This window comes from Chaetomium fimeti (assembly GCF_033439085.1).
Source record: "Chaetomium fimeti strain CBS 168.71 chromosome Unknown B0H64scaffold_4, whole genome shotgun sequence".
NCBI lineage: Eukaryota > Fungi > Ascomycota > Sordariomycetes > Sordariales > Chaetomiaceae > Chaetomium > Chaetomium fimeti.
This window is the reverse complement of record NW_026944332.1, coordinates 1333427-1360865: the sequence shown is the minus strand read 5'-3', so window position 1 is coordinate 1360865 and position 27439 is coordinate 1333427. Positions and strand designations below refer to the sequence as shown.

General features: G+C 57.2%; 9 protein-coding genes across 9 annotated transcripts; 5 read left to right on the top strand and 4 right to left on the bottom strand.

Moving 5' to 3' along the window:
* Positions 1-1074: 1074 nt before the first annotated feature.
* B0H64DRAFT_148136 (uncharacterized protein) lies at positions 1075-2282 on the bottom strand. Its single transcript, XM_062798389.1, has one exon. It carries the CDS (start codon positions 1990-1992, stop codon positions 1324-1326), a length of 669 nt encoding a protein of 222 aa, XP_062659049.1. The 5' UTR covers positions 1993-2282; the 3' UTR covers positions 1075-1323.
* On the top strand, positions 2283-3634 carry B0H64DRAFT_148129 (uncharacterized protein). The gene has a single exon (XM_062798388.1). The coding sequence runs from the start codon at positions 2572-2574 to the stop codon at positions 3592-3594; it is 1023 nt and encodes a 340-aa protein (XP_062659048.1). The 5' UTR covers positions 2283-2571; the 3' UTR covers positions 3595-3634.
* A 1851-nt stretch (positions 3635-5485) lies between these two features.
* On the top strand, positions 5486-8005 carry B0H64DRAFT_322357 (uncharacterized protein; the record flags this gene model as incomplete). The annotated part of the gene is made up of 3 exons (XM_062800557.1): positions 5486-5639; positions 5713-7804; positions 7867-8005. The coding sequence occupies 3 exons, from the start codon at positions 5486-5488 to the stop codon at positions 8003-8005; spliced, it is 2385 nt and encodes a 794-aa protein (XP_062659047.1).
* B0H64DRAFT_148124 (uncharacterized protein) lies at positions 7919-8533 on the top strand. The gene has a single exon (XM_062798387.1). It carries the CDS (start codon positions 8030-8032, stop codon positions 8336-8338), a length of 309 nt encoding a protein of 102 aa, XP_062659046.1. The 5' UTR covers positions 7919-8029; the 3' UTR covers positions 8339-8533.
* An 882-nt stretch (positions 8534-9415) lies between these two features.
* B0H64DRAFT_322342 (concanavalin A-like lectin/glucanase domain-containing protein) lies at positions 9416-11174 on the top strand (the record flags this gene model as incomplete). The annotated part of the gene is made up of 3 exons (XM_062800554.1): positions 9416-9958; positions 10184-10811; positions 11029-11174. 3 exons carry the CDS (start codon positions 9416-9418, stop codon positions 11172-11174), a joined length of 1317 nt encoding a protein of 438 aa, XP_062659045.1.
* On the bottom strand, positions 11078-16289 carry B0H64DRAFT_148107 (armadillo-type protein). The gene is made up of 3 exons (XM_062798386.1): positions 15821-16289; positions 12326-15757; positions 11078-12251 (listed from the first exon to the last, which is right to left on the bottom strand). Exons 1-3 carry the CDS (start codon positions 16157-16159, stop codon positions 11310-11312), a joined length of 4713 nt encoding a protein of 1570 aa, XP_062659044.1. The 5' UTR covers positions 16160-16289; the 3' UTR covers positions 11078-11309.
* Positions 16290-18065: 1776 nt separating this feature from the next.
* Positions 18066-19414, top strand: B0H64DRAFT_459873 (uncharacterized protein; the record flags this gene model as incomplete). Its single annotated transcript, XM_062807455.1, has 3 exons — positions 18066-18318; positions 18374-18608; positions 18673-19414. The coding sequence occupies 3 exons, from the start codon at positions 18066-18068 to the stop codon at positions 19412-19414; spliced, it is 1230 nt and encodes a 409-aa protein (XP_062659043.1).
* Positions 19415-20133: 719 nt separating this feature from the next.
* On the bottom strand, positions 20134-24074 carry B0H64DRAFT_417215 (mRNA capping enzyme alpha subunit-like protein; the record flags this gene model as incomplete). Its single annotated transcript, XM_062805226.1, has 7 exons — positions 20134-21130; positions 21215-21458; positions 21930-22026; positions 22080-23192; positions 23247-23513; positions 23573-23832; positions 23975-24074. The coding sequence occupies 7 exons, from the start codon at positions 24072-24074 to the stop codon at positions 20134-20136; spliced, it is 3078 nt and encodes a 1025-aa protein (XP_062659042.1).
* Positions 24075-24648: 574 nt separating this feature from the next.
* On the bottom strand, positions 24649-26958 carry B0H64DRAFT_148063 (uncharacterized protein). The gene is made up of 2 exons (XM_062798385.1): positions 26710-26958; positions 24649-26654 (listed from the first exon to the last, which is right to left on the bottom strand). Exons 1-2 carry the CDS (start codon positions 26781-26783, stop codon positions 25115-25117), a joined length of 1614 nt encoding a protein of 537 aa, XP_062659041.1. The 5' UTR covers positions 26784-26958; the 3' UTR covers positions 24649-25114.
* Between the last annotated feature and the right edge of the window lie 481 nt (positions 26959-27439).

The following is a 27439-nucleotide window of genomic DNA, read 5'->3' as shown; positions in this document are numbered from 1 at the left end:
CGGTCCTGGCCCGTCGCGCTTGCCTACGAAAAGTGACTGGCCCACGAGTCTTGGCGCTCGACCCCCGACGCATTCTCCCTCTTCTTGTGCTAGCGTCTTTCCATGCAGCCGCGCGATGGTACTGTACCGATACAGCAGCGAAGCCCAGACCGGAACACAGCACAGTCCCTCAGGGCACTGTCTGGTTCGCGGGGCCCCCGCTTCAATGCTCCAAAAACCTTCCCGGCGAAAGGTACCCGACTCGGAGCCTCTGCCGAGGTCGTCGAGCAACGTAACCCCGCGATGAAGAGATAACGTTGAGGCAGTGAGTCTTGGGATGGAGACAATGGTGCCGTCGACCTCCCTCATACGTCCATGTTTGTAGTAACCTGTTGGTCTCGAACACAGTGCTACTGTCACGAGGCATTAACGAGTGAGCTCGCAGCTCATGGATCCCTCGCTGTCCAGATGCCTCCTTCTCGTTCTGGTATCACGGCAATTCAGGCACATTGGAGATCTACCTCGAGGCTATGTCGGCTCGAGTCATTGATAAAGCGATCATCCGGCATCCGCGCTCGTCAGAACGAGGACAAGGAGTCGACAAGACTCAGAATGCAAGCACGGGAGATAGCAATGGATGCAATGCACCACGTCGCTGTCCCATCTGACAATCGAGTCCTCGGAGGTTCCTCGAGTCAAACGTCTCTTGCCGCCTCTTGCTCCGTAACTCCACACTTACCCCTTAGGTACGACGACCAAGGCTTCGTCGAGAAGGTATTGGCCCGAATTGCTGTGGTCGACACATGGCATCATAGGGTCGGATGTGGTCTTTGGCATGCGCGATGACCTAATCTACCAGCAAATGATTTGCCTGCCTTGATCTCAGCGGCCCAGACGCACAAGACCGTTTTCGCAACAACATTTTCATCTTCTTGCCCCCCAACGTATCTCTCGGGTTTCGTCTTATCTTTCTAACGGCAATGGCGGTCAAAGCCACGTTTTTCTCTCACTGGATGTTATCATCTCAGAGAGATATGTAGTTATCGTCCTTCACCTGCCATTCTCGGCGACCGAGCCTGTGGCTCGTTAACTATGGCAAGGATGAAGTCTGCTAAGACAGGTGAGCATCAAGATGTCGAAACCCCGTGGCATCGTCTCGAAACCTCACACGCGACCGGCGAGGGCTCGACGATGGCAAATATTACATGGTTACGCAGCCCCTTTGCTTAGACTTCGTTTGCTAACCGAATCAAGCGCAGCGAGGGTCGAATGGGCGAAGAACCATCCGCGGGGGTGGGAGTGGGAGTGGGAGTGGGAGTGGCAAGGGCTTGCCATTACATACGTCTACGCGACATACCTGCACCGCACCGTCACCTCGATGCCTCCCGCCAGCACGTGGCCGTTGATGTGGCGTGCGAACTTTGGCCTCCGCCCCATGAGCTGAGAGGCATTCCATAACCCAAACAGGACCGAGTGGGTGTCTTGGAACCGTCCAGCTGGAATGAGCTGGAGGCTGGAGGGCCGCTGGAGGGCCAACGGCACTGCGTAAGTGGGCTGCTTCGAAACGGCGGCCGACTTATCGGTGAGCAGCCCTGCTGAGCTGGTATCTTGTCGGTCAAGATGAGGACAACGCGAAAACGACGAAATATCGGGCACCAACAACATCGGCACGTGTATCCACGGGACCGCACCCGGAAGGACACGCCGGGATGGCGACAACCCCCCGAGCCCAACAGGTCTCGTGACCGGCCTCTCCGCCATCGGGCTTTGGGATCGGCTTCCCGCTGACAACAGCAAGTCGGCGCGATGCCGCATTGCACGACACTTTCGGCAGACAACCACCAGCTGAGGACCACGTGTATCCCTGACCAGGGCTAGGCCGTTTTCGAGTCCCGACCGTCGACGGCGGTGTCCGGCACCAGGCCGGGACGGATGCAGGAAGGGCACAGGGCAGGCCACCGCCGTTTGGGAGAGGATGGCCCGGGTCGCTTGCATCAACCCGCCACTTGGCATTTCCCTTTGGGGAGGCAACCGGCGGGCGTCCCGAGCAAGGGATCTTCCGCCATTTTTTTCTTCCCCTTCCTCAAGGTGCGGCGGTGAAGGCTTGATCCCGGCGCTTGCTTCTTTTCCCCTGAACGCACAGTTGATAGGTCAGAAATTGGCAATGGGGCGTTGAAGAACCTGCCACTCCTGAAAAGCACTTCTCACACAAACCGCTGGGTTTCAACGACGAGTCAACCTCGCATCACTCATGCGAAACGGGGAGTCAGTCCTGAGCATGAAGGATGGACAGGGCTCAGGAGCGAAGTCGATGGGGACCAATTTCCGAACCCTCGGCCTCGGGCCATGTGTTTGGAGAGCCGGATGTCACCCGGATGGAGTCGGGGTCCCACCTCTAACGCTTCCTGCGAAACACGCGCCGGGGGATGACATTGAAGGAGCAAACAAGCTCCATTCGTCTCGAAGAAAGACGAGAGGCAACCAAAGGTCGAAGTTAAACAGACCGATGGTGTGACAAAGACCAGGGGCAACACGCCGTGAATCGAATGGTTCGAAGCAAGCTGAAGGTCCCGATCGATCTGGCGATCAACCATGGTTTTGGGCGATGAACCTCAATGGTTAACTGGCCCCGCCGAGCTCGCCGAGGAACCAAACTCCCAGGGGTCTGTCGCGCCGTCCGCTCCTTCGAGAAGCGTTTGCGCCAGCCCCTCGAATCCCGAGATTCCCCGCTATTTTGTCGCAGGCGTCAAAGTTTCTGTGCGTCCAGGTGATAGTGATGGCTTTATGGTTCTACCCCGAGCAGGCATCACCGACTGCGTCCCTGTTCTTAACAATTTGGTCAGCTTTCCAAAAACACAGGGGGCTACGGGGGGGTGGCTTCGAGGGCCACCTTCCGCCCTTCCGGATTTTCCCAGCTTCAAGGATTGCTCATTGGAACCCGAAATTTCATCGTGGCCCGCCAAAAGAAAGCAAGGGCTGGATTGCCAGCGGCTGACAAAGGAGGGGCAATCAGCAATCAGCTCGGGAATCCGTAGCCGTTGTTGGTTTCCCTCAGCACACCACCAGCACCTATCAGATGGTGCCGTCATCAGGCCTTTTGATCGCGAGGAAACGGGCTCCCCACATCTCGTCCTGCATAATGCACCGGGGAACGCGCACCGACTTGGTTGCGGGCCGGCCGTTCGCTGCGACCGCTGCGACCACTTTGCGAAAGGGAAGCAGCTCCCGTCTCCAAATGCGCCGGGCTGCAGCTTTGGTGCAGGTGGGGAGGTGGGGTGGCTTCAGAGAAATCGAAGGTTCCTTGGGGAGGGGTTGCATCCCCAAAGCCGGGCCAATGTGGCTAGCAACCGGCTTCGTCTTCCGCCCCGGATTAGCGCAGCAATTTGCTGGCAGGCTGACGGCCACCGTGCGCGCAATTTCAGGGGCCGAAAATTCTCTTCATCCAAACAAGAGCAGCGCCGCCAGCCCCGTGCTGCCAGATCTGGACAGGTACAAAGTACTTTGGGTATTTCCCAGTTCCTTGGCCAAGTTACCGTTAGCAACGCCGCCGAGCATCGACCTGTTGCTGCCCCTCCAACTGTCATGGATGAAGCTGGCGGGATCGCAAAGTCGTGATTTCTCTGTGGGCCTTGGCCATCTTTGGCCAAAACGCCAAGGCGTTAAGCCTGACCGGTCGGCTCCACCCTTAAGCGGATCACAGAGCCCAGCTGCCACCGCGCAGATGGAACCGAGGGATCTGGATGACCAGAGCAGCGATGGTCTGATGACAGCCCAGGCCTGAATGAGGGGGAGGGGCTTCAGAACGTCGCGCCGCGCCGCGACCTCCGACTGGGGAGTGACCCCGCCAACTTTTTAGCGGACTCCTGTAGTGTAAAGAAACACTCAATCCTAACGGGGCCAAACGTGCTGGTTGCGCTGTCGTGGGTTGAGTGGTGGTCACGGGACAATTACAAAGTTGACAATGTGGCATTTCCGATGTCGACGACAGGAGGGGATTGGCTGTGATTGCCCGCTGCCGCAGCCCTGCTTGCGGCATTGCCGTGCATATCGACACCTCCACCCGTGGGCCTCCTGCTAATAAACGGCACTGTCGAGAGACCGCTATTTTAGGGGACGGCTGTACACAAGACAACGTGCTGGACAGCTGTGTGAGGGTGGATTACCCAGGGTTTCAGTTCGTTCGTTCGCGATGCCCCGCGATGACAGCGCAATGCTCCAACGAAGTTAGCAGCCCCACAGCGCCCCAAGCTCTTGCAGCTCTTGCAGCTCCGAACTCCACTACGACTGCTCGAGGTCACCAAAACCGATGTGGCGGTCAGTCCAGAAGCTGCCCGAGTCTCGACTCGAAGACGAGGCACCGGGTCCTTGAATCGGCGAGGGGCTGATCGTGTTTGCACCGCCGCTGCGGAAGAAAAAAAAAACCAAAGGGTGAGGGGCAGGCGATCGAAGAAAAGCAACTGCGGTGCGCTACCAAAAACGTGAACGTGGCCAATTTCCGCTGCGACAAACGCGAGCCCGGCAGCTCCGTTCTCCAACGCGTTAGGGCGGGAGGGACAGGTGATAGCCAGCCCTCACAAACTACGCGTCAATCCTAAGACGTGTACCTCTCCTGCTAATTCCACCGCTGCCCCGCGTGTCCCCCTCCGCACCCCACCTCATTTTGGCAGTACTTGCTCGAGACTTTTCGAGACCTTGAACGACAGCTGTACGGTACCCCCGCCGCACGTCCTCTAGTGCGCCGGAAGCGCAGGAAAAAGCTGTTGTCTCTGTCAAGACATTACCAGGGCGTCTTCACCGCTTCGCCGAAGGACAGCAATCGAGGGGTGTTGCCCCAAGCTCAAACGGCCACCTTGCGATGAAAGTCAACGACTGGTTGTAGATTCCCAACCACTCGGTGGGTCCGCCAGAGCTCGTTCCCGGGCTTGACTGGGGACGCGAGCCGCTAAACCGGTTCGGGACAAAGCAAAATTGTTCCACCTTTTCGCACGCAGCTCGCTGGTCGCTGGGGTGTCACCCCCACCTGCATTGGCAGTTTCCCTTCCCCCCTCCGCGAACCTCCGCAGCCCATTTTTCCCCTCTCATCCCCCCTTCTTTCCCCGTCGTCAGCGACTTCGAAAACCCCTCCCACTTTCCCACTCCCACTCCCACCACATTTTGGCCGCCCACCCTCGTGCCCACATCACAACAACACGTCTTCGCTCGCTACAGCAAGACGGCACCACCGATCCATTTGGCAAAGGCCACCTTATTCAACCCCTCGTTGGCATCTATTCCATGAGCATATCACCAATGAGCAGCTACACGACGCAAAGTCCGCAAGACACACTTTAAATCCCACGGGACCGCGCGAGCGAGAGAGGAGTCAGGCGATCTCAACTATCGTTCTGTGAGGAGGGTCCAACACCACTTCCGAGTACCGTTGTCATTGTCGCCATCGCCCTCAATCCCCATTGCAGCCGACCGGTCTTCCCCCGCTCGACGTGCAAACGCGACAATCGTTCACAAGATGCCTGGCGCAAGCGTAGCAGTCATGCCAACCTCGGCCGCATCAACACCGGCTACCCGGAAAACCTCACTCGCCCCGGAGAGAAAGTACAAGTGCCAGTTTTGCAACCGGGCCTTCAGCAGGAGCGAGCACAGGAGCAGACATGAGCGATCCCGTACGTCGCTCTCTTGGACCCCCGATCATGCCCTCCCTTCTACGATTCCACATAAGCTAACCCGTCGGTACAGATACCAAAGAGCGGCCGTTCAAGTGTATGAAGTGCCGCAGCACCTTTGTGCGCCGCGACCTTCTCCTCCGCCACGACCGTACTGTCCATGCTAAAGACGGGGGCGTCCCCCTCCACAGCGACGGCAAGCGTCGCGGCGGCCCCAAGACCGCCCGCCCGGCCAGCGGCCCATCCAAGTCGGCCATTGCCATCGATGCTTCGGCTCTCGAGCAGATCGAAGCCAGCAGCGACGGCGTTTTCGATGTCGAGACCGCAGCCATGCTTGTTGCTGACCTCCATCAGAAGGCGACCGCAGCGGCCAGGGCGAACGGCCACTACGACGGCAGCTCGAACATGTCCTTCTCGCAAGAGCCTTCAGTCACATACCCCAACGGCGCGATCGGCCTGTCGCAGTGGGATGGCTTCATGTCCCAAGAACAAAAGGCGCACTCGATCAGCTCAGCTGCCTCGACGTCGTTCGATGCGCAGAACTCCAGCCAGCCCCATCCGCTCGCCGCGCAACATCCCAATGTCATGGCTCCGGGCCTTCAGGCGCTTGTCAACTCGCTCCCCCCTTCGGCCACAGGCACACCGACTCCTCAGTCGCCTTTTCAGATGCAGCGCACCCACACCCCGGTCGATGCTGCCCAGCCCGCCGCGGGGTTCAGGGCCCCTCAAGTTCACAGCGATGAGGAGCGGAACATGATCCTCGACAACATCCGCGGCAGCGATAGCGAACATGCCATCCCAGAGGGCTTCCGCGTACCGAATCTGCCCTCGTTGAATCGCTACCTGGCTACCTACTTTGGCCTGTTTCACCATCACCTCCCGTTCCTGCACCCTGCCTCTTTTGAGCCGACCCGGGTGTCGCCCCCGCTACTTCTGGCTGTTTTGTCCATCGGCGCTTTGTACGCGTTCGACCAGGAACAAGCCTACATGCTCCACATCGGGTCCAAGGTGCTCGTCAACCAGTTCCTGCAGAACAAGGAGAACTTCAGCTCCCGGAAGTGCCCGCTCTGGACCATGCAGGGCTCGTTGCTCAACATGATCTTTGCCAGCTGGAGCGGTGACGCCAAGGGCCTCGAATGGGCGTGCTCGATCAAGAGCTTGCTTGCCAACATGGTTGCTGGAAACAGATACGAACTGAAGCTTCGGCAGGAAGCCCGCGAGGGTCGCCCCCCGACCCGCGCCGAGTGGGTCGAGGACGAAGGTTGCCGCCGTACATACTACGCCGTCTACATCTTCTTTGGTTTGTTGACGTTGACATACAACCACACGCCGGCCATGAGCTTCAACGAGTTTGAGGATCTCCAGCTGCCGTCCACCGAGGCTCTGTGGAACATCAAGGTCGGAGAGGATGCCTGGCAAGACCACCTCAAGGTCTCCCCCAGCGTGACTTTTATGATGGCTCACGACAACCTCTTCCAGGGTGAGACGCTCAAGTACAGCGCTTTTGCGACTCGTGTGATGATCAACGCGCTCTTCCTCGAGGTCTGGTACCACAAGCGCAGCCCCGAGGCGCTGCAAGACGTGGTCACCGAGTACAAGCTGCGGCTTGCCCTCGAGACGTGGGAGAAGTCCCTAGATCTCTGCGAGCCGGAGGCCTTCTCGGTACCGCTGAGCGCGCCTCACAAGGGGCATCCTCTGATCTTCAACGCCAAGGCCATGTTCCGCAACGCGCGTGCCCGGCTGGAGGTGGACCTGAAGACGGTTCAGGAGGCGCTGCGGTACCACGACTCGTACGAGGTCGCGGCGGCCATGTCGAACGCGAGAGACCGTGTGAAGCGCTCGAGCGAGATGCTCAAGGTCATCCAAGAGTGCTACAACTGCATCGAGACGGCCGTTCTCCAGGGCGTCCGCTGGGTGGCCCGCACGTCGCCGACCAACTGGAGCATCGAGCACCCGCTGTGCGGTCTGGATCTCATGATCATCCTCAGCCTGTGGCTGTACCGTCTGGAACACGACGAAGAGCCGGCCACAGAGGAGGAATTGGTCATGTACAACCGTATCCGCCAGCTGTTCGACAAGGATCTCGACGAAGGCTATGTCACGCACTTGAGCACTGTCGTAGCCCGTCTCTGGGGCTCCATGTTGGATGAGGTGGTTGTTTGGGGGTGAGTCTTTTTTCGCACTCTTCGCATTTGTTTGAAGGATATATGCTAACGCTCCTTTCCAGAATCACCCGATTGATGGGCGAATCTTTCCGCCTCCACTCGCAAGCCTTGATCGGCTATGTGGACGATGTCGCTGCATCCTCCAGCGTCTCGACGCCGTCTATGACCTCGCAGGGCGCGGACGAGGACAGCGTGTATTAAAATTGATGACGTTGACGATCTCTTATGTCTGTTGAGTATGGTCGGGGTTTCCTTATGGCATATACCTCTCTGCGTCGTTTTCCTCTTTTTTTTTCCTTTCCTTGGTATTTCCTATCTCTCCTATCGGGGGTAATGTCTTTTGTCGGTCAGGTCAGGCGCCGCTGGGTGTTGAGGCTTCGTTTCCTCGGGGATTGCTCTTCTGCTCGCTTGCTTGCTTTTCGCATCTTGCTTCCGCTGCATTATCGTTCATGGGCTCGGCAAATGGGGGCAGGGTTGGTACGGTTTCGCATTCACAGTGGTCCAGTGGGAGGACCACCGCTCCCGCAAACCTAATACCTGCACTGTTGGCTGGTCCATGTGGAGGGCTCTACTTCGTTCTCCGTGTTTCATTAACACCGCTTACTGACTATTTAATCTTGACTTCACAGCGCTTTCTCTTGTTTTTCTCCTTACTTCACTTCATCTCGGATACCTTGTTCGATATACTGTTTGTTCTTTCCTTGCATCTTTCCTAGGCTTTGCGTTTTGCTCTTTACTTTTTTGACCCATCTGTTCTGCTCCCTGTACTAGGTAGATACGGGCGGGATCTAGGGAAGGAGGGGCTCGAGAGGATGGAACTCGAGGGGACGGATGGGCGGTCGGGGTTGCTGTTGGGCGGGGGTGGGATCTCCTTTAATAGTTTGGGCTCATCTGGCGCAGGGGTAGCCGCGCAGAGCTTGTTAAACGCAAGATTGATAATTTTTACCTCGTTCATCTCTCTCCTATCCTTAGTCTTGGGTCTCTTTACTCTGCTGAATTAGTTAATGGGTCGGCATCTCCCCCCCTATTATTATTCAATGTGTTATCTCCACTATCCAAGTCGCCGAGGGCGGTTGCTTGATATTGTGTCACCTCCCGTCGCCGATTCCCGTGTTCCTCGAAAAAGACTTGCACCAATTAAGGTAGCTAGCCATTTCGTGTCGCCTACAGTATGTACATTTTGGTTCATTACTGGCGGGTTCTTGCAGCTACAATTTACTACCTCGCCCTACACTAGCCATGTCCATCTCAAATCACGGGTGCCTACTTCCATGAACAGTGATGGGACGGGTCCTTGCTTCGAGTCGTTTGCCTCGCCGGTGCCCAAGGGGGCCGAGTCTGGTCTGGGCTCTTCCCATCCCCGTTCCCCGTCTGTTTGGGCGTCTATCTTTCCAGCCCTTACCTCCTGTCTCGCGCAGGGGTGTGCTGTCAAATACAGTGATAAGTGATAAGTTGGGTGTTCACTTGCCCGTCGGCGTGTGCGACACACCTCCCATCTCAGCCCTGCGTAACAGCACCGCGCCTCCGTTAGGGGGAAAAGCCGCCGCGTGAAACAAGAGACAGACAGACAGCAACTCACAACGGCTCCCGCAAACATCCCCACCAACAACAATGACCGGCCGGCCCCCCTCCAACCCTTCTTCCCCTACCCTCCCCCTCCTCTTCTTCATACTCCTCCTCCTCCTCCACCTCCCCCCTTCCGCCTGGGAAGTCTTCCCCTCCGCCCGCGCCGACTGTGAGTGCGGCTACCTCGCCCCCTCCGCCGCCGCAAACGGCTTCCGTCCCGCTCTCTTCACCGACCTCCTCGAGACGGACTTCACCCGCCTCGCGCGGACAGCGGCCGACAACGATGACGACGACGAGGAGGGGGATGGGGATGATGATGATATCTGGACGAGCGGCACCACGGGCTGGGCGCGGCAGGCGTTCAACATGAGCCGGGCGCGGGCGCGGGGGGAGTACGGCGAGATGTTTGCCGTGGGGAACGTCGGGGTGGGTGAGGCCGGGTTGGGGTTGGTGGTGCGGAGCGAGGTGGTGGATGGGATGGTGTCGGTCGCGGAGCTGGATACGGAGCGGTTGGATCTGCGGTGGGGGACGTTCAGGGCCATGATGAAGGTTTCGAGGGTCAGGGGGACGTGTGCCGCGTTTTTTTGGGTGAGTTAGTTGCGGGTGTTGGGGGGGGGGTTGGGTGTTGGGGGTGTTGCTTGTTTCGTTTTGTGGTTCTTCCTTCTCCCTTCGGGTGAGATGGGGATGCTGGTTTCTGTCTTCTCCCTCTCCCTCTTCCCCTCCCTCTTCCTCTCCCTCTTCCTCTTCCTCTTCCTCTCCCTCCCCCCCCCTTTTATCCTGGCCTGGGGTAGTGCTGACCAACCCCGGGACCAGTACTTCAACGACACGCAAGAGATCGACATGGAGTTCCTCTCCAAGGACTTCAACGCCGCCAACGGCAGCTACCCAGTCAACCTGGTCCTACAATCGCGCGAGGCGGCGCTGGCCGGGTACGACGCGGCCAAGACGGGCAACTTTGTGCGGGTGGAGCTGCCGTTCGACCCGAGGGCAGGCTTCCACGAGTACCGGATCGACTACCTTCCCGGGCAAGTGTTCTTCTACGCCGACGGCGAGGCGCTCGCGGGCATGGACGGGCCGGCGGTACCCTCGTCACCGGGCCACCTGATCCTGCAGCACTGGAGCAACGGGAATCCGCGCTGGTCGGGCGGCCCGCCGGTAGAGGACGCGGCGCTGGTGGTGAGGTATGTCAAGGCCTACTTCAACTCGTCCTTGGGTCAGCGGCAGCGTGACTGGGAGAGCCGGTGCCGGGACCCGGCGGCGCCGAATGCGGTCTGCGAGATACCGGATGTGACGCCAGGGGATATGGGGGCTGCGGATTGGTTCTTTAGCGATCACAGCAACATGACGAATAACCAGACTACTACTACTACATCTGAGGAAAGTGAGGGTTCGCGGTTGAAGCAACCGTGGTGGCCGACCACGGGGTGTTTATTGCTTGCGGGTGGGTGGGCGGTTGCATCACGATGGGCTAAATAAATCTAGGAGTGTTGTGGTTATCCAGCTGATGTTGAAGATATTATATCACCTTTAGGTGGAAGAGGAATGTTCTTGAAGTTCTGTGTAAATAGGTAACCACTCAACTACATTTTGGGCGAAAACAAGCCACTTCGTCCCGAGACATAATTACAGACTACCACGCCTGCGAATCCCTGGAATAGAGAAAAAAAGCAATGCCTGGATAGCAATTTGCAGCGAGCACCCTACCTATCCATCCACCAAGATGATAAGAACCGAGACACAACCACCCCAGATCTCCAGACTGAAAAAGGTAAGAAAATGGGAGCGAAACAATAGCACATCGTAATCATACTGACTGCCCATCTCAAGTCGAGCGCGCGAACGTTCATCTTCCAACCATTCATACCCCCCCCCCACCGACACCGATTTATACTCGCTCCATTCCATATCCAGCAATTTGACAACTAGCAAATAAACCCATTCACGCCTCCTCATCACCAGCCTTCTTCCTCCCCCTGGTAACCCTACCCCCTGCTTTCGCCGGCGCAGGCGCAGGTTTCTCAGTGACCTTAGCAGCAGCAGCAGCCTTCCCTTTAGGCGCAGCTTTGCCCTTCGCAGCAGGCTTAGCCGCTTTGGGAGCCGGGGCGGCGGCGGCAGCAGCCTTCGCCCTGCGAGCGTTCCGTGGCGGCGGCGTGGGCTCAGGCTCGGGCTCTTCCTCCTCTTCGGCTTCCTCCTCCGCCTCATCGTCACCGTTCTTCTCCTCCGCCGCTTCGGCGGCATCCTCACCCGCCTCCTCCATCTCCACATCCGCATTTTCCTCTTCCGAGAGATCACTCCCCGACTTTTCAACCTCATCCTCGTCCCGCGCAGGAGCGGGCGCAGCCTTCGCCTTGCCCCTCGTCGGGATCGCCCGCTTCCCCCTGCCAGCCGGCTTCTCCTTCTCAACCTCCTCCTCAACCACCTCAGCCACCACCTCCTCCTCCTCCTCCTCCTGGGGCTGTTCAGACCCCACTCCATTCTCCGAACCCTCCCGACCCCCTTCACTCCCATGCTCATCCTCGCCCCCGGAGCCAGACCCCGAACCGTCATCACTACCATTCTCATACTCCCACTCGGCCACCCCGTCCAGCATCTCCTCGTCATCCACATCCGAATCGCGCTCCATATACGACTGGTTCAGCCCCGCCGAGCGGCCGCTCCGCCGCCGCTCCGAGTCGGGAATGGCCCGCCCGGCGGCAGACTTCTTGGGCTTGCTGTTCGAGGAGGAGGACTTTTTCGGCTTGGGGGTGCTGCCGGCCTTCTTGGCGCTCTTGATTGGCCTGGGTTCCTTGGGCTGGCCAGAGGCGGATTTAGATTTGGATTGGATGCGGGCCTTCTTGGAGGGGTGGTTGGGATCGCCGCGGTCGTCGGCGGATTTGCGTTTCTGAGGGGTTAAGGTCAGTTTAACTGTCTCAGTGGCATGAGAATAGGGGGGTGCGCAGGTGGGGAGGGACATACCTTCTTACGATCCATCGCCCTGAGAAGCTCGTCTAGCTTCTCGTCGACGCCGTCCGGCACGAGCTGCTTCTCGGCGATGGCCTGCGCCTCGTCGTGGGACTTGAGCGCGTTGTACAGACCGACGGGCAGCCCGACCTTGCCCGGGTAGGCGTTGAACACCCAGTTCTTCTTGTCCTGCCACTTCCTGATGACGGCCTGCGCCAGGTCGCTCAGCACCTGGTGGTTGTTGCCCCGCAGGTCCAGGGAGTCCTGTGTCTGCTTGACGCGCTCGGCGTACTTGTAGATGAGGCCGATGTTGGATTCGGTCGCGACCAGGCTGACGTAGAAGAGCATGTACCGGGCGTGGTCGACCAGCTCGTCTGGTTCGGCGCTGTAGTCAGGGTGGTGGGCAAGAAGCGACAAGAGTCGAGGCATGACGGCCTCGAGAACAGGTTGCTTGTTGTCTTGGAAATGGCGCGATCGCGACCGGATCCAGGTCTCGGTCCGCTGCTTGAACTCGGTATTTGGTTCGAACGCCATCAAGAAGACGACGGTGTAGAACCGGGACCGCAGCTTGTTGTCCGCAAGATACTTCTGCAGTTTCTTCACAAAGCCGTGGCGAACTTCTTGAACAGCATCTTGGGTTGTGAGAGCGAGCGCGTCGAAGTCTTCCGGGGAGAGCAACTCGTCGAAGTGTTTCTGCGTGCACAGCTTCAGCAGCAGCTGCGCCGCGAGCAGCCTTAACCGCGCCCGGTGATGCTTCGGGGTCTCCTTAGACTTAGAAAGCTCTCCCTTGGAGCGTATCAGCTTCATGAACAGTTTCCAGACCGCCTTTGCCTTCTCCTTCGCCTCGTCAACGTCCTCCGTGCTCCTTAGCCTGTTAGCTAGGGTCTTGAGGGCGAGGCATTTGGCTTGGCATTCCTCGTCCAAATCGGCGTCGTCGACCCAATCCGGGTCTTTGGCGCTGGCCTCTTTCCGGACATCGAGAAGAACCTGCTGGACTGCCATGTTGAGGATCTTATCCTCTGCCTCTTGAGTGACCTTGGGTGCGAGAAGCTCAAGTTGGCTCACGGCGGCCAGTTTGTTTAGGAAGTTCTTCGACTCATACGACCAGTCTTTTAGAGTTCGCTGAAGCAGGTCGGTTGCGCTGACCAGGCTCCTGTCGTCTTTCTTGGCGAGCAGGATGTTTACCGCATACTTTGCGGCCCTGGTAGGTTGGCCGTAGAGCGCATAGTTGATCATGGTCCGCATGAACTCCTTATCGGCCGGTACATCCTTGGGGTACTTGCGGGCGTATGTCGAGCACGCCTTCAACGTCTCGACGACCACCGAATCATTCTCCCGTGTCTGCGTGGGAGCCTGGTCTACAAGGTCCTTGCAGAGCTGTCCGATGTGGGTCTTGAACAGGTCCGGATTCCGTTGCGATATCTCGTTCAAGATTTCATGGGCGGCCGAGCCCATGTTGTTCTTGTCCGACCTCGAGAATTCCATGATGGAAGCGAGGTGACTGCGGTTGAACATCAGGCAGCCAGACCGGTAGAGGAGGGGCAGCAGCGTATCCCGGACAACAGGGTCCTTGCTGCCCTGGACGCGCTTCATCAACTCCTTAAGCGCCTTGTGGACCGTTTTGAAGTCGTGTTCCTGGCCGATGACAAACTTGATGAGGTTGTAGCTGCGCCGGTCATTGGCTTTGGCGAACCGGTAAAGTTCTTGCTCCGCTTTAGCTCCATCGGGGAGGAACTGAGCGATATACCGCGTTGTTTTGTTGAGGTTAGCCGTCTTCTTGGAGGCATTGTCGTCCATTACACCCCCGTTGAACTGGTCGCATTGCTTGACATAAGTCTCGAGGACATGGGCGAACTGGGGCTGTCTCGCCTGCATGGCAAAGAAGGCCTTTTTGCCATTGACATCGAGGGATTTGAGGAGAAGTAGTATCCTTTCCGCCCGTATCGCATCAGGATCGAATGTCGCCGCTCCCGCAGCTTGGGATTGAGAGCTGCCGTTGGACGTGGCATTTTTAGGGGTCTTCTTCGGTGGCGGGTATGAGAGCGGTACGAGACATTCGTAGATGACGCGGTCCAACAAGACATTGAGCTCGAGGTCGTTAGCGTAGAATGAGTTGTAGATGCGGGTGGGAACGGCCCCGAGCGCAGCTGTGACCGCCTCGTGGCCGGCGAGGAGCTCTCCGGCCGCGACTCCCCAGAGCTTCCCCAGCAGGGACATGGCGGCAACGCGGACGGCCGGCTTCTTATCACGACAGCGATCGGCTAGGGTGGATAAGACGGAGCCATCCTTACCGACACCTCCACTGGGCCCGAGCTTCAAGATGACGTCCCGAAAGCTGAAGCACTCAATGGCCTTGACGGCTGCCAGTCTGACCTTCTCATCGCCGTCCGAAAGCTTCTCTCCGATTCCCTGGATCAGCGCCGTCTCGTCTTCGCGCCCTAGCCCGATTCCACCGGCCGAGGTTGAAAGAATGTGCCCAACTGCTGTTGTCCACGCGGCCCGGATGGCTGGCGACTTGTCGTTTCTCCTGCTGAGGAAGTTGTGGAAAGTTACGTTATGAGTCTGCGAGAAAGAGATGGCGGAGAGCGGCGTGGTTAGGATGTTCGTCGCAGATGCCTCAGTCTTGTCCTCGTCGTCCAAACCCAACGGCGGGTAGCCAGCCGGGTCTAATACCGGGGGAGGGGGAGGGCCGGCAGCACCAATACCCGAAATCATGTCGCCCAGCGTCTCGGTCGCAAGGAAGCGAAGGTGTACATTATCCGCAGAGAGTTCGGCATCGACTTGTGGAACCACGTTCTGAAGGATCTGGGGCGCGGCCTTCCAGATCTCTCGGATGAGTGTGTGCGCTTTCCGCAATTCTCTTAGATCCGACTCGGACGGTGCGGAGGGCCCGTCATCATCCTCGTCGTCCCTATCGGGCCTTCCAGCGAAACCCGTCGCATCGACAATAACATCGCTGAAATACTGGCTAACGAAGCGGGCCATCTTGTCGGGAAATATTTGGCACATGTGCTTCACGATCTGGTAGGCCTCGGGTTCTTCCTTGGCCAAAAGAGTGGCCTGGTTTTCGTCCAGCTGGGCATGGTTGTGCTTCTCCCTGCCAGTCCCTGGTGCAGCCGCACGTAGGAACTGGGCCATCATCACATCGACAACCTTTGCCGGGAGGCTCGTGGCGTCCTCCACAAGCACGCCCAGGAGCTCCTGCATACTATACTCCACATCCTTGGCGACTTGTTCTCCCGAAGCCGACTTTGACCCCGACACGCCGTCGAAAATGGTGGAGAAGAGGTGAAGGAGGAGGTTTTCGCTCCCATCGACGTCGAGAAGCAGGACGACACTCTTAATTTCGGCCAGAGAGCGCAGGACGTATTTGTGCTGGTTGTTGTAAGGATTTGACGGATCAAAGAGGGAGGGAATGATGGAGGTGACGGTGAGATTAAAGACGTCCTAAGTGGTTTAGTTAGTAAGATCAAAATTCAGGTGTGGTGGTGGTCGTGATGGATAACAAACCTTTAGTTGGGACGGTGTAAAGGGCGCATCTGGGGCGCAGAGGCGGAGGATATCAACAACACAGCAGGCCGTGTAGGCACGCACACCCTTGTCCTTGTGGTTGAGGAGCTGGTGGGATGCGACCTCCTTGGCGACCTTGGTGAGCGACCCCGGGTCGGTCATTTCCTGGTCCATCTCAGCCAGCTCCTTGGTCAATCGGTCGAGCCTCTTGAGCAGTGTGTCAATCGCAATCGGTTTCCCAGGGCGCCATGTCAGCGGCTCGTTGAACTGCAGGCGGGCGATTCCCTCTTCCGGCTCCTGTTCCTCCGCCTCAACGGCAGCGCTCCGGCGAGGCGCCATGGCGCACTACGGTCTTGAATGGTATCACGATATATGATCGGTTAATGACGGTCGCGTGGGTGAATCGGTCTCCGTCTCGAGTCCGCCGTCCAGCGCGAGGAGAGAGCGGGTGGGCGGGGAATGAACCGGCGGAGTGCGTCGCGTGTGTGTGCGACTTCAACAGTCAATTGTCGCCTCGGAAAGGCGCCGCGATAATTTAACAGCGGCAAGCGGCACAGCGGCACGTCGAGGTTTCTGACACAATGTGTGGTCTGTAAAAATCAATTGCGCTGTCCGTTTTGCGGCGCTGCGTGGAGTAGAGAATCCCGGGAGTTTAGGATGCTGGGTATCGGCTGTTCATAAATATCAGAGAGGTGGAGATGTTAAGTGGTGTGTTGCGTGGTACGCGCTTCAGGTCGCGTAGCTTTCAAGTTTCGGGAGCTGCAGCTCGTTGTATCTTGAGTGGGGCCGGTTGGAGTTCGCGTAAATACGAATACAGATTACGGAATTCGGTCAAGGTCCCTGAAATTGGTCACGAGCAAGGAAAGAACCGCCCAACATGTCAAATCTGCTCATTATCCGATAAATATTGAGTCAACTGCTTTTGGTCAGAGTGAGTACCTAGGCAGTGAATCATCCTATTTACCATGGCTTAGTATATTCCGCTGCAGTCGGAGAGAAGGAAGCAAGTCTCTGCTGGATGCCAAGGCTCAGGGGCAATTGTTTACTTTGCACTTCTTTGCCATCCAGTTCCCGCAGGCAACCTTTATGCTGCTATTTTATTGTTAGGTATTTGTATCCAAGTCGGATATCTTTTGGGCATTTGCTGTATGCCAGCTTATGTATTACTAACCGGTTCTCACCATGCCCCCCGAATCTGTATCTGCATTCAGGCGCTCTGAATCCCCTCGAGCTCGTCAGATTAGAAATCGGGTTAAAGAATTATAAATATATCGATGACCTAGTGTCAAATAGCAAAGAGCCAAAGGATAGCCTACTCCCGTAAGCAAACCAGTGCCGCTTAGCTCCTGACTTTGCGTCACAGCGACCCAGTGTCCGCCGACAGGGAGGAAAGATAACATTGGTCTTTCTTCGATACCACACTTCAAGACTCTTCTCAAGCCAGACACACAACCGTCAAGTTAGTTGTAAAGAAAACATATTTCTAGCGGAGCGAATAGACTAGGTACTTAGCTTGCCCGACTACGCGGGTATCTCGGAAGAAAAGGGGTCTGCTGGCTCGAGGAAGAAGATTCCGGTCATCAGCAAAATAGATTTCATTTTTCCGTTCCTCTCATTCCCCCACAACTGTCTTGCTATTCCGGACCTCAGCCTGGAAGGGAAGAGCCGACCAGTGTTGCCATTCATCCGAAGTTTGTAAAATTACTGGCTGGCTTCTGGGGATTTCTGGTTTTCCCACCTTCCCGGCATCAACTAAACGGGCACTCCAAGTTTTCCCGGTCACTCACTTTCCGATCTCTTGCCAACTCTCTCCCTCCTCCAACCAAACTTAACCACCCGATCGTTCTCTCGGCGCTCGCACTAGTCATCACCACACAACCCTCGTACTCGGCATTCCAATCGTTTACCGGCATTAGTCCCGGGATCAAGTAAGTAATATTCTTTTTCACGACTTCATATTTCGGATTATCGGTCGAGATATCGATGGTCGAGGCAATAAATCACCCAGGCAGCAACAAGCTGAAATTCACCACCATGGATTTGCTTTGAACGGCTGATCACAGCAATTGGAACACTTCCTTTCCTCGAACCCCATCTTGTTTCGCTCATGATCTGAGATTGCTTTCTTACCAATCCCTTCACTTCATTGACTATCTTCTTGTCTGGCAATACAAATCATGACAGTTCACCGTTGCTAACAAGGAAACCTGATAGAAGTCACTCGTTTAACCACTCTAGAATGAACATGAACATGAACAGCCCCACCGAGAAAGGCGATAAAGGCGGCGCTGTGGCCAAAACCCAAGCGACCAAGGCACCCAAGCGGGCTAACCGGGATGGGAAGTCCATTGGTGCCCTCATTGAGGCCGGCATGCTGGAGGATGCTTTCAATGAGGCCCAGTGTGGCAACTGTGACAGGCTCCGCAAGACCACCTACATTTGGGGTCTCGCCTTCTGGTTCATGGTCTTTTTCTATTTGATTATCGGCGTTGCAGCTGGTAGGTCCTTCGGGTCTCCTTTTTTGTTTAGTGCTGATCAATATGTTTCTTTTAGTCACTCTAGTTCATGCCAACCAGATTGATGCTGGTGGTTCTGATGCTGGCGGCTCTCTCCAGCTTGTTGCCCGTGGTTTGGAGGTCGACACCACCACCTCTGTTATGGACTCTGCCTGTTCTCTCTCTAGCACCACTTCCTACCCAGCTCCATCGGCCGCATTTGTCGCTGCCACCGTTGACGGCACCATTGCTACCGGTGGTGTGACAGTCACTCCGATCACCGCCCAGGCTAAGTAAGTGTCTCAGCAATTCTCAGCAATCCCAACTCACACGACCATATTAACACCCATGACCCAGCTCCGAGGGATCAGTCTGCCCTAGTGCTGAGACCGTCACCGTCACCGTCACCACCCTGACGGACAACGATGCTGTAACCGCAGGTGCAGGCGGCGCTCCTCCCCAGAGCAGCGAGGGCAGCACCAGCAGCAGCAGCAGCGTCTTGGCAACAATCACCATGACAGAGGCCTACACCGTCACCAACACCGTGACGGTGGGCACCATGACCACCTCCTCCCCGGAGACGGATTCCACCACCACCCAGGTCTCAACCCCCACCTCCACTGACCTGGTCACGACCCACGTCACCTCGACCACCACGCAGTTCATCACCATGCTCAACTCCACGGGCACCACCACCACCACCACCACCGTGGACCCGCGCACCGCCGGCACCCCGGGCGATGGCGACAGCAACACGCCCTCGCTGATCTCCACGCTCGGCAGCATGGTCATCGGCACCAGCATGCTCGGCACAGGCACAGGCACAGGCACAGCCTACCTACAGCCCTCCAGCAACGGCAGCCTGACCTACAGCGTGCCGACCGTGTCGCCGAGCCAGGTGCTGCCCAGCGTGGTCAGCAGCTCGGGCTCGTCGACCAGCCCCTTCAGCCCCTTCAGCCCCTTCAGCCTCGCCATTCGCGGTACTGGTGGTGGTGGTGGTGGGGGTGAGGGTGCTGGTAAGCGCGACCAGAGCGGTGGCAAGAGCGGGTTCTACTGCATTGTCATGGCGGTGGCTTGCGCGGCTGCGGTGCTGGTTTAGCATTGTGCTGCACTGTGATGCCGCCGCTGCTGGTTTAACTTCCGGTTCTGCATGGAGATTCTCAGGGGGATGGGGGAACTGGATGGGGACCTGAGGATAGGGGGGTCAAAAAAAAGGGGGGGGGTTTTCTACTCCTTTGGGTTCAGTCGATAGTTCAAATCCTGACCCGGTTCTTTATGCCTTTGTCTTTTGCTGCCTTGATTTGGGCGATTGTGAGACTGAATGCTTGGGCAGTTGTCAGGGGGGGATACTGCTTTGCTGGGATTTACTGTTGTAGGAGTTAACACCACTTTACTTTGCAATGTCAATGATACACGAATCACCACGACACATCTGAGTTATTTCGAGTGATTTTTGATTTGAACGTGTGCGATTGAAGCCCTACCTGCGGCCTCTTATGGCGCGTGAGTGACGCGCTGGAACCGGTATCTCCCCCCAGCACACGTTTGCTCTTTCCATCAGGCAACAACCCCATTTTGAGAAAGCCATTTCTCCCCAACCATCACCTGACGCCCAAACCGGGACGGTACAGTATCCCAAGGTTCCGGCTCAACCCGAGCAACACCCGACCAGACTCCCATAACTCAAAAGAAAAGAAAAGAAGGGCCTGGATTGAAGTACAAGAGGCGCACCGATGCCATAAAATCCGAACCCCCCATGAGTTAGTTGTATTGTGGAAGAAAACCATAACCCGCACTCCACCCCCCTTGACATCCCGCCTAATGCCCCCCATGCTGCTGCTGCCTCAGCTTCCAACTATCCTTAATCCCCTTGGCGGCCAGCAACAACTCGGCCTCACTAACGCCATCCTTGATACTCCCCATAACACTCGTCACGGTGCTGACGTGGTTCGCCTCGGTCTTGTCGTCGCGGAAGCGGTACAGGCGCCAGCGCTTCTCGTCGTCGAGGCAGCACTCGACGACGCGGTCCTGCAGCGGGTCGCCCCAGCTCTTGAGCGTCTCCCACTCCTCCTCGGTCAGGTGCAGCGGCTCCTTGAGCTCCTCGTACCCGGGCTTGCCCCGGTCGCTGCCCGTGAAGATGAGCAGTCGCGCGTCGGGCACGCTGTCGTAGTCCACGAACGGCTCCGTGCGGCCCTCGGCCCGCTCCAGCTCGTTGGGCTCGACGAGCGGGAAGTTGAGCTTGAGGCGGAAGTCGACCGTGTTCTCGTGCGGGGCCTTCCACTTGAGGATGTGCTGGTCGGTGCCGAACTGGTAGGAGCTCGTGCGGCAGGTGAAGATGAGGCCGTCGTTCTGGTGCTTGAGGCTGGGGAGCACCTCACGGAACATCATCTCGATGCCGTACGAGAACTGCATCTCCTTCATCTCGACCTTGAAGGCCTGGTAGCGCAGCTCCTCGGGGAAGGCGGTGAACAGGCTCTTGTAGGGCTTCATGACGTGCTCCTTGAAGTAGCCGAGCCGCTTGTCGAGCGGCTTCGAGAGCACGTCGGCCTTGCCGTCGAGCGCGAGCAGATCGAAGACGAGGAAGACGGGCGCCTTGTCGCCGTTCGGGAGCGTGTCCATCACCAGCTCGCCGTCGATCAGCGTGCCCGTGTGGAAGGCCGCGCGGTCCTGCGCCAGCGGGAAGTGTAGGTTGCGCTGCGACAGCCACCAGTAGTCGTTCTTGCGGTCGACCAGGTAGTGGCACTCGCTGCCGTTCTCGTCCGACGTTAGGTAGAGGAGGTAGCGGATGCCGTCGGACTTTTCGCAGACGTAGTAGCTGTTTGGAAGGCGGGGACATGGTTAGCATAGGACTATAACGGGGGCCTGGAAGGTGACGGGGACGGGAATGGGACCAACGCACTCCTCTTTCCGCAATTCCTCCATATGCCTCCGCGAGAACGAGACAGGCTGGGCTCCCGGGAAGCTGTACGAGTTGCGCCCGAGTAGGTTGGCGACCTCGGTGCGCAGCTCTCTAAGCAGGTCACCTTGGGCCTTCACGCCCGGAGCCGCGATGTCGCGGAGGGGTTGCGCGCCCTGGTCCATGGCGGCTGACGTGGATGAGGGATGGTTGTCGGGTCCGGATCCGGGATTCGAAGGTCGAAGTGCTATAAATACAGGCCCAGGACGGCAGGTGAAATGATCCTCCCTTCAGTCGCCACACATGTCGGGGCGGTTGCCGAGTCCAACGCGTTGAATCGCTAAAGGTGCGTACCTCGCGACCGCCGGCTTCTTTGAGGGTTTGCGACCGCTATCTTATCGGGCCTTCCGCCCAAGAAAGCCAAGCCAAGCAGGACTCGGAAGCCAAGCATTGCCTCCCCGGTTCCCTTCCCCCACCATTCGCTTACTTGCATACGGCATGGATTGAGGAATGCGCCTCTGACAACGTCACTCAAGACAGGAGCAATTCGGTATAATTTGTACGTTGGTCCATGAACCATAATCGCTTGGCTTTCGGCTAGCGATATTCATTTCAAACACATTATAGCAGAGCCTAACATTAATGAGCCTCCTTGGCCGGGATCGCTCTTAGGCCTCTAGGTAGGTATCTCGTAGGGTATGCGAGTAGGCGCATCAACCCATCGATTCATCAATCTTTTCCACCTCCGCCTTCGCTTCCTCCCATGTTTCCTTGTTCTTCTTTGCCCACTCGATTTGGCTCTTTGCATAGGCAAGCTGCAACTCGCTGTCAGTATTCGGCTGCACTCGGGTTCCAAGAAGTCGCCTACCATGTACCGCCTGAGATCGTCCTCTTTCTCCCGCTGGAAGCGCTTGAGATCCTTGAGAATGCTAGCGCTCGCTTCCTTGACGTCCTCGGCCGATGCAACCTTTGCCTGCTCGAGCTGTACGATTGACTCGCGGGTCTTGGTGATGGTGTCCCGCCGCGTCTTCTCGGGATCCGCGTCAACCACTCCTTGGACGGCGTGACGGAGGGGGCCGAAGATCTTGTTAGTGATTGATGCCGCGCTCGGTGCCTTCCTATGGCTAGGAGCCGCGGGTGACCGCTCCGGAGTCCCGATGCTGGCCGAGGGTGCAGAAGCGAGGTCGCCGTGCGTGGGAGGGAAATCCGAGTCGATCGATGCGGTGTCCTCGTTACTGCCATCGCGGCGATGCGACTGCGCTTCCCTAGTGCTCGTTGATTTCCTCGGAGGCTGGGGTTGCTGTGTGCCACTCAGATATTGCTCTATTCTCCTTGCCTCCGCCTCGCTCCGCTCCAGTTGATCGAGCAGCTGGCCCTTCTTGTTGAGTTCGTCTGCGGTCATGTCTTGTTGCACCCGCTTCAGGACTCGGTACCGCAAGACGCTCCTGATCACACCGGCAAACTGCGCGTTCTCACGCATGGGCTCGGCAAAGCTCGCGCCGAGCGAGCTCGAGAGTTCTTCGGTGGCAATGTACGAGGAATCGGCAGCTTGTCCTATCCGCTCAATCGCCGTCGAGAGCGATTGGGTAGGCTCGGACAGGGAAAAAGCGTTATATCTCGCCCCCAACTCGGAAAGATCCGAAGCCAAGGACGACAGATGGTTCAGGGACCGCCGGTTGACCTTCTCCATGGGGCCCATAAGTAGCGATTCAAGCTCTCGGATAGAGGTCTCGAAGGCGGTAAAATAAGGGTCCAACTCCTGCTCGCCAAGGTTACTGCTGTCCGGCGGAAAGCGAGAAAAGACCTGAGCACCGGCCGTGCCGCTCGAAGCGGGTGCCGCGGGTATGGACTTGAGCTTCGAAGAGCTGGCGGGAATGGGGAGAAACTCGTGACCTGGAGTCGGATTGGCCGGGTCTAAAGGGGGTGCCCTCATTATCGACTTGGGGATGGATGCCACGGGGTGGGAGTGGAGAACCTCGTTCTTGTCTTGTTAGTCGGGAGTTGTCACTCTTTTCTCATGGTGCCCGTGACCTACCCAGCTAGAATTGGGATCCAGAAACCGCCACCAGACACCATCTGCGCGGACCTGCTCCATCCTCCGGCATCTGTTTAGGAAAACTGCCAGCATGCGCTTTCGGAGATCGATAATTTGCTGATCCTGCTTCGCGTTGGTTGGGTTGGCGGCATACTCGGCCACGGTATGTTTTTCGGGAATCGGAGGTATGATGAGGGTCGGATGCAGCCTTGTGAGCGCTTCGCGGAGGGTAGCGAACTCTGAATATCGCCGGCGAACTATAAGCTCCTAGTGGCAGTCGGTTAGTGTCTACCCTGTCGACAGAGCCCAAAAAGTCCGGCCCTTACCCCAGTCTTAATCGTGTACACAATGTATCTGCCACTCTCTGTGCTCTTCCCTGCGTCGGTAATCAAGATGGGCAGCTCCGGGTTCTCGTAGAGCATCTGCTCGACGCGGCTGTCGTATCCACCAGGCTTTGGTCGGGGAACAAGCTCGCCTTGGGAGCGGGCATTTTCCTCCTCCTCCTGGCTCTCGGCATCTATGGACTCGGGCCGAGGGGCTTCATCTCCGGTGGAAGATGGTGTGTTGGGAGCGTCATATCTCGGATCTATTTCCACCCAGTCGCTGTCAGTCCCATCGGTCTCGTTGATGGGGGGCCCCAGATCAACATCAAAAAATTGTGACGAAGACATTATTTTGAAGGTGTGTGTGTGTGTGATTACAGAGATGGGAAATTCAGACGGACTTACAATCATGAGTTATGGGTGAGGAGGGGTTAGCGGATGAGGCGAATGAGTCCCTGCGCTCAAAGCTCCCCCCATAAGGGTTGTTGTCCTCGTCATTCCACATGACGCCGAGCTTTTGATCGTGCAGGCGACAAAGATGGGATGTAAAGCTGTCTGCGCTCGAATAAAGCGCAAAGCGGAAGGCGCAAGCACAGTGGTTGCTGGCACGCGCGCAGCGCTCTGCGGCTCTGTGCAACTCTGTGCAGTCCGACCTGACGTAGCTCAGTGAGCTGAGGCTCCTGAGGCTCGTTCGCGGGGCACAACTATGGAGTTGAGAACCCACCCAGCAACCGCGGGGTTGTTGCGACTGGGGCTGATGGTCCGTTGGCTTGTTGCGCTTGACAATATTCGGATGTCTGAAAGTGTGGGCGTAATTGATCAATGGGGATCGATCCGATGTCTATTTGTTTGCATGGCTGGTCGGAACTCGGGAGGTGTTGGTGCGGTTGATTCGCCGCTCGTCTTGGGATGTGGTTGCTGCGCGGCAGAGGTGGGCCGGAGCTTGTCAGATGCGAGGCACAGTCCGCCAAGAGGATGACGACGGTCGCCTGCCTCCCTGTTGCAGTATATTACGTAATGCGCTAGCAGGTCAAAACCCCACAGGACGATCTGGGGAAGCTATTTGGAGATTATTTTCAGCTCCATCAATCAAGCTGGTCAAGAGCAACTTGGAGAAAGTCTTTGTTGTCCGTCCTACGATCTTTGTCTATTTGCTTGTTTCACAGATTATAATACCGTTTCCGGTTACAGCGGTCCGTTTTAACATGGGCTCTTTTTAGAACTAATCCCACGATAGTGAACGGTCTCTCAAAACCCCATTTTTAAATGATGTCATATTTGCTCCTCCAAGTACCGTGACAGCTCAACTCAGATCTCAAGAACACTGGTAGATGGTACTCCAATAGCTACTAACTCTGTCGAATTACCTATTCGCTACCAATGACCCCATGGTGGTCAACAGCCGATCCAGGAGCAACCCTGCGCCAATGCGAGAGCCAGGCAGCCAGGACCAGGAGGACAAGCACAACTACCCCTTTTCACCAAAACAGCCACCTAACCCCATTTCCCCCCCTCACTAAACCGCCAAACTCCCCATCCCACAAATTAATCATCCCCCCGCAAAGCCCGGCGCATCCGATAAAACGTCCCCGTAACCCTCCCAGCTAGCCCCGGCTGCCGACCGCCCTCCCTTGTCCCATCCCGGCGCCGCAGCCCAGCACCGTCCCCACCACCACTTTGCGCCTCAGGATTCTGCTCCGACGATGACGATGACGACGACGGCAATGCCGTCAGCGAGGCTCCAGAAACCTCACTCCGACCCTTTTCAGGCAGCGTAAACGAGACGCGCGGCCGCTGGCGCTCGGGGCTCGGGAACTGGAGGTCGGGACTCGGATGGTGGCGGCGGTGGCGGCGCCGGCGCCGGCGGGCTGAGAGCTGTTGGTGGAGGAGGTGGGCGATTGGCACGGTGTCGGAGGGCCGGATGCGTGCTAGGCGGGTGCGGCTAGGGTCGGGGTGGCCGTTCTCTGGGTTGGAGGCTGCGCGGGCGCGGGTGCGGGTTTGCGGTGCTGGGTGGTGTGCCCCGGTGTCGAAGACCGCCTCGACGCTGGTGTTGAGGTAGCTGGAGCTGAGGTTAGATTCGGTTTGGGATGGGGGGGTGCTATGGCGCTGGTCCCGTGCCGTGGTCTGGGAATTTCGTCGCGGTGGTTGTGGGTGTGGGCGAGCTTGGCGGTCCTGTCGAGGGGATTGCGGTTGCCTTCTGGAGGGAGTCGAGTGATTGCTTCTGCGATTGCGCCTAGGTGGTGGGGTTGGAGATGGGGGAGGCGAGAGTGATCTGGACTGCTCGGCCGGAGAAGACGAATCGGACAGGGTCCTCGCATGGCCGGAGATGGGAGATGTGTTGCCCAGGGAAAACCAACGGCGCCATTGGCTTTGGCGTTCCGCAACCGGAGTGGTTTGTGCCTTCTCCCTTTTGCTTCTTCGTGGGGTCGATGGTGCGACTGGCGGAGGCACGCAAGCGGGCTGGGGCGTAGGCATTACCCCTGGCCCAGGGTGCTGGCCTTGAAGGTTTGGTGGAGCAGCATAGCCAAAATAGGGAGGCGGCGCATCTGGCGGGCATGGGACTGTAGTCATGCCGAATGCAAGCGGGTTCGAGTGTAAGGCTGTCGGAGGATGACTCGGTTGTAAGAAGGCTGAAGGTCCAACCATCGGCGGAGGGGGGATCGCAAAGGGCGAGGGACCTGACCAAACAATAGGAGGCGGCGGAGGTGGCGGGGGCACCAGATGTATGTCTGGGGTGTGAGCCCTCCCAAGTTGCTGGGGCACTTGATCGAGGGTGTTGTTTTCTTGTTGCTGAGTCTGCCCATCAGTCCCCTTTACGCGCCGCGGAGCTGGAACATCTGTCTCGACAGGTTCTGGGTCGCTCAGTGGCCTTGGCTCCCGATAAATGGTGATCGAGACTCTGTTAGGATCCCCTCTCGTGAGTTCCCAATAACCATTGACAGGTGTTAGAGTGTCATCACAGCCGTCTTGAAGGTTGGGTTTGATCTGGAGCCGCCAGTACATATACGCCATCACCAGTACGAAGGCGACAATGACAAGGATGATGCCGAATTGTGCGGCATCGCCCAAGCAGTCCCATCCAGAACTAACCGACAATGTTAGTTATGTCTTTCTTTCCGTCAAGGTACAGAGATACATACCAATCATCACTTTCAGCTCGTCGGGCAAGCCCATCTCCTGAGCGGAAGCCAGTGTAATAAGCCGATGGCGCCATCAGTTGGTTCTATGGGTGAGCAGGGTATTGAGCAGCGGAAACACGAATAACCAGATTTCCGGCATTTAAGATATGCCAACAGGCTGTAGAAAGTTGATGGATGGTAGTAACCGATCGGAAGAGGGCTGTTTGGTCGCTGTCATTGGGAAGTGGTATTGTTTTGGCATTGGAACACTTTCTACCTTACTTGAGTGAGTAAACAGTGCGGAAACAGGATTAAACCACACTCATAGCATGTTTAGAAGACTCCCCCAAACAACCAAGCAAGGTACCTAGGTAGGTAACCATATCTTTATGCATATCGGGTGGAATTTGGGTTTATTTTCGCGAGCTCCTTCCTGGTTTTTTGTTTACCTACAGGATTCACCCAAAATAAATTCGGAGGATGATACCCATAATCTGCTATAAATTAGACAATGACAACACATATACCAGACCCGTAAAGACAAAATTAGAGATGATTTCGTGACCCAAAGCCTGATACATTTTGATTTTGGTGATGGTAAGGGCGAAGCTGTTGGAGCTTCACAGCCTTGTCGTTCAGGGGTGGTCAACCACAAACGACCCAGAACGATTGCCCAATGAAGAGCTCCCTTAGCAGCAAGGGTGGCCTGCCATTTTGATTTCTTTGCGGACCCACTGCTGCTCAAGCCTTT